Here is a 5,000-nt window from a genome sequence, read left to right as displayed (position 1 = left end):
ACATCTGCACACTAACATATGCACACTAACACATGCACACTAACATCTGCACACTAACACATGCACACTAACATACAGTATGCACACTAACATCTGCACACTAACATATTCACACTAACACATGCACACTAACATCTGCACACTAACATATGCACACTAACACATACACACTAACATCTGCACACTAACACATGCACACTAACATACAGTATGCACACTAACATCTGCACACTAACATATGCACACTAACATATGCACACTAACACATGCACACTAACATCTGCACACTAACATCTGCACACTAACATCTGCACACTAACATATTCACACTAACACATGCACACTAACATATTCACACTAACACATGCACACTAACACATGCACACTAACATATTCACACTAACACATGCACACTAACATATATGTACTGTACTGTACAGTAATGTATTTGTACAGTAACCACTTGGCTTACTAACTATACCTAAAGAGCCTGTTAGAGACATCTCTCTCTCTCTCTCTCTCTTTCTGTCTTTTTCTCCATGTCTTTCTGCCTGGGTGCAGTGATAAGATGTTTCCAGCATTTGGGTTTGGAGCACAGATACCTCCTGACTTCAAGGTAAATCTCCCCCTTTGAAATGCTGACACACACACACACACACACACACACACACACACACACACACACACACACACACACATCCACGCCCAACCCTAATCTCATCCTGTGCACGGTTGTGATTAACCCTCGCTAGTCTTTCTACTGTAATGTATGCTTCATTTCTCCTGGTGAAACACTAATATAATTCAGTGTGTTGTTGTAACTGATTAAGTCTTGTCATGCTGCTGTAATGTATTCTAAATATCACCTTGTGAATCACTGACATCCGTTTTTAACTCTCATCTGATTCTTTGCACGGCTGCATCTGATTGATCCTCATCAGTGATTCCTGTGTAGAATATCCCCCCAGTATGCCTATGGAAAGGATTTGCATCAGACTGGCAGATCTGTTAGTTGGCTGTTGTCTCCTGGTCATCCTAGTTTGCCAGGAACTCAGTGGACAGATTGAAAGTCTTTTCTGTTTCATTCTCTACCCAGAGAGAAGATAACTCTGATTTGGCCAGGATGTGACATACAAATCATACAGTGTATAGCATACATACAGATCTGTTCCAGCCTACCAGGGGCTGATCCACTCTAAGTGCAACTTTGAGTCCCAGTGGTTGCATCCTACTAGATTTTTGTGCTGTATTGACAATTATCATTTGGTGTCCTTCTGCCTTTTAGATTACACACAAATGAGAAAGAGATGGAACGGAAGAGATGAACGCCATATGGAGAAGCCATACAAGTCATGAGTTATGCAGTAGCATACTTATTAAGTATGGACTAATATAGCCATGAAGTATGGGCAAGTCATGAGTTATGCAGTAACATACTTATTAAGTATGGACTAATATAGCCATGAAGTATGGGCAAGTCATGAGTTATGCAGTAGCATACTTATTAAGTATGGACTAATATAGCCATGAAGTATGGGCAAGTCATGAGTTATGCAGTCGCATACTTATTAAGTATGGAGTAATATAGTCATGAAGTACGGTCAAGTCATGAGTTATGCAGTAGTATACTTATTAAGTATGAAGTAGTAAAGTAATTTATTATGAGCAAGTCATGAGATATGCTGTAATCTACTTTGAAGGATGGAGTAGTATAGTCATGAAGTACGAATAAAATATGGCGGCTTGTCACTGAAAATTGAGGGTGTCCAACTTTTGAAGATATTTTGATGGCTGTAGATGAGTTTCAGTTTTCAACTGACAGTCGCTGTCCGTGGTGCTAATCAAGGTATTGACTGTATCTGATTTTTCCATCTGTGGAGCACAAAAGCAACACTGAATGTCCCAGTCTGGTGGCCGGTTCTTTGTGGTCACTGACATTTTGCCGGATTGCTCGTTGACAAGAAAACCTTTCATGGGTGACCGCTGTCCCCCACATCAAGTAGATATTGGAGGCAAGATCATTTCAGGTTGATTATCTCTTTCAACACGAACAACAAGAAGGAGATGAGGAGACTGGAGAAAGCCAAGAGGTAGAGTTGGCACTTCTGGAGAAAGATTGTTTATAGGTTGAGCTAAGCAGCCAATCAGAGTACACCCCTGCCTTCTGTTACCCCTGAGCAACATGTTGATTGGCTAAAACTGTCTGTGGCTCTGGCTTAGTCACTTTGTTTGTTTCTCATTCATAGCACTAGGTTTGGGTATGCACACATGAATTCTTTCTGAGTACGCTGAACACTGAAGATGCCATATCTGAAGATGTCGTGATTGTTGAAGGTTTAGTTTGTTATTCTGTCAATCACTGTCCGTGGTCCTGAACCTGTTGTTGACTCCCTGTTAGTGCTTTGAAAGCAAAGTTTCCTGCCTTCACTTGTCAGATACTGCAGTGTGTTATGACAATATGCTGCTGCAGTGATCCATCAAAGGCTCCAAACTGACAAGCACATTCAGGCAGCCGTCATTCAGAGAGACAGCTTCCACTCTATACAACCTTTGACCTTTGCCTGAACTTGAACCAGGTTCATAAAGGGAGCTTGTAGTTTTCACAAAGCTGTCAGACTATATATATCATTTGAGTTTTTACATGAACATCGCCATTGTGCAGGTGTTATTATCTTCACTGACAACAGCTGTCCGTGGTGCTGAAACTGGCTCTGCCTGTCTGTCAGAGGCAGATACGGAGTAGTGCCTGTGGGTGTCTATGAGAGCTCTGTGCCCTTCAGCCACACCAGTGTTCGCAAGAGTCTCAGGGCTTAGGGAGCAAGCCTCGGTGTGTTGCACAAGGCTCTGAGCTGAAGCGCGCACACAAGTAGCTGCTCTGACAGATGTTTCAGCTTCTGACCTTGCGCAGCAGTAAAGCCAGGGAGATGAAGAGCTGTGCCTTCCACACACAGCAAGCCTACAGCCAATCACAGACCACGATATTGGCATAAACCCCCCAGGGCAGCCAATCAAGAGAGCCCATCCTGGCCAGGCGAGCTGAGATCAGTAGCCAGCGCAGTTCCTTTGGCTTCTGTGTTACTTATGTGCACTACTACTACTCCAAAAGCAGCAATCCCATATTTGCACAGGACATCATTTGTTCCTACGGTACTTTCTTTATGTACCAAGTGTTTTGTTTTTTTCATCACCTCTGACCTCTGTCCTCTCTTTACTTCCTCCACACTTACACCCCTTCTCTCTATTTCTTTCATCCTGCTTTGGACTCTCTGTCCTGACACCTCTCTCCTTTCCTTTCTCTCTATCTCTCCCTCTCTTTCTCCACCTTGACCATATTCACTCCATTCTGCTGCATCTGAAGGTATTGTCATGGAAACTCAGATTCAGAATGATTCATACCGATTCAGTATTCTGAATGCTTACCTGCCAGGGTTTTCATTTGAATAATGCATGACCCGCAATAATCACCTCTCAGCTGGCTACTGATCTCAGCTCGCCTGGTCAGGATGGGCTCTCCTTATTGGCTGCCCTGTCTGTGCCAAAATCGTGGCCTGTGATTAGTTGTAGGCTTGCTGTGTGTATATGTGTGTTTGTGTGTGTGTGTGTGTGTGTGTGTGTGTGTGTGTGTGAATGTGTATAGGTGTATAGGTGTGCATGTGTGTATATGTGTGTGTGTGTGTGTGTGTGTGTGTGTGTGTGTGTGTGTGTGTGTGTGTGTGTGTGTGTGTGTGTGTGTGTGTGTGTGTGTGTGTGTGTGTGCACTCCAACAGCCACCAGGGCTGAAGCTGTATTGTATGTTTTATGTATCTCCCGTCCTGAGCTGGTCTTGAATGTAAATGTCTGTGGATGAAAGAGCGTTTGAAAGGCCCAACGGCTTTGTTGAAAAAAGGAATTACTGCTTAGACTCGGCAAACACTGAACTGTGTCCTTTACAATTTTTAGCCTCTGAAAGAACGCTCTCCATGGAATGATGTGGTTGTGTGAAAGACCTTAATGACGTAGGTATTTTTGGACAAGACTGCACTGGGTGACTCTAGGGAGACTGGTCTGTAGGAAGATCTGATGCAGGTGATCTTTAGATTAGGCTAAAATCTGGAACAGATGATTTTTAGATTAGATCTGCTGTGGATCATCGTTATATTCCTCTTAGATCTGTTTATTTTTCGCCTGACGTCTGGTGAGGATCATTGTTGTGTCAATCTAATATACAGTGCAGACGATCTTTCGATAATCTGATTATCTTTAAATCAGATCTAGGGTGACAAGACGTCCCATTTTTCCTTGGATTGTCCTGGCAATTGTATAGTGTCTTGATTTGTTCTGAAAAATCACATACAGTATTTTCCTGTATTTCCTTGTTCCCCAAATTTCAGTACTGGCCTGGTGCAGATTTGTAGGTATGGTTTGATGCTGTGCCCCATTAGAACCCACAAACAATCAAGGAACATTCAAATCTAGTCTGCTTATCCTGTCAAAGACATGCAAATACTATTAGTGCATAGATAGTTGTGATAGATAGTTTATCATGTGTGTCTGCCCTGAAATCCCATCATATTTTATTATCTTAATTACTTAAACCTCATTTATTTCAAGCATTTCTGACTTCATGTCTGTCATTCAGCACCTTGTATTAGAGCACTTGTGTGAAAGGCGCTATGTAAATACAGACTTCATTGATTAATTGATTGATTGATTAATTGATTGATTAATTGATTAATTAATTGATTGATTAATTGATTGATTAATTGATTGATCTGTCGAGAGGCTCAGGTAATCCTGATGATATAGCCTCACTAGTGGTCTGGGGCGATGGTATTTCTTTCAGATGGTCTCAGGTGATCTTGGGTGGTCTCAGATAGTCACAGGTGATCTCGGGTGGTCTCAGGTGATCTCATGTGATCTTGGGTGATCTCAGGTGATCTCAGGTGGTCTCAGATTATCTTGGGTGGTCTCAGGTGATCTCGGGTGGTCTCGGGTGATCTCAGATGGTCTTACTGTCTGGT

At 42.5% G+C, this 5,000-nt stretch overlaps 1 protein-coding gene across 2 annotated transcripts in view; it reads left to right on the top strand.

Annotated features, from left to right (window-relative positions):
• The window catches only part of cpne4b (copine IVb), a 29,276-nt gene that overhangs the window by 19,634 nt on the left and 4,642 nt on the right, over positions 1–5,000 (top strand). For both annotated transcript variants that reach the window (XM_048230216.1, XM_048230215.1), the window contains exon 12: positions 562–616. In XM_048230216.1, coding sequence (XP_048086173.1) covers positions 562–616 — 55 coding nt within the window. The remainder of the gene's footprint in view (positions 1–561; positions 617–5,000) is intronic.

This window comes from Alosa alosa, chromosome 20, assembly GCF_017589495.1.
Source record: "Alosa alosa isolate M-15738 ecotype Scorff River chromosome 20, AALO_Geno_1.1, whole genome shotgun sequence".
In the NCBI taxonomy this organism is placed as follows: domain Eukaryota; kingdom Metazoa; phylum Chordata; class Actinopteri; order Clupeiformes; family Clupeidae; genus Alosa; species Alosa alosa.
The sequence above is the reverse complement of the archived record's forward strand: the minus strand, read 5'-3'. Positions and strand labels throughout refer to the sequence as shown.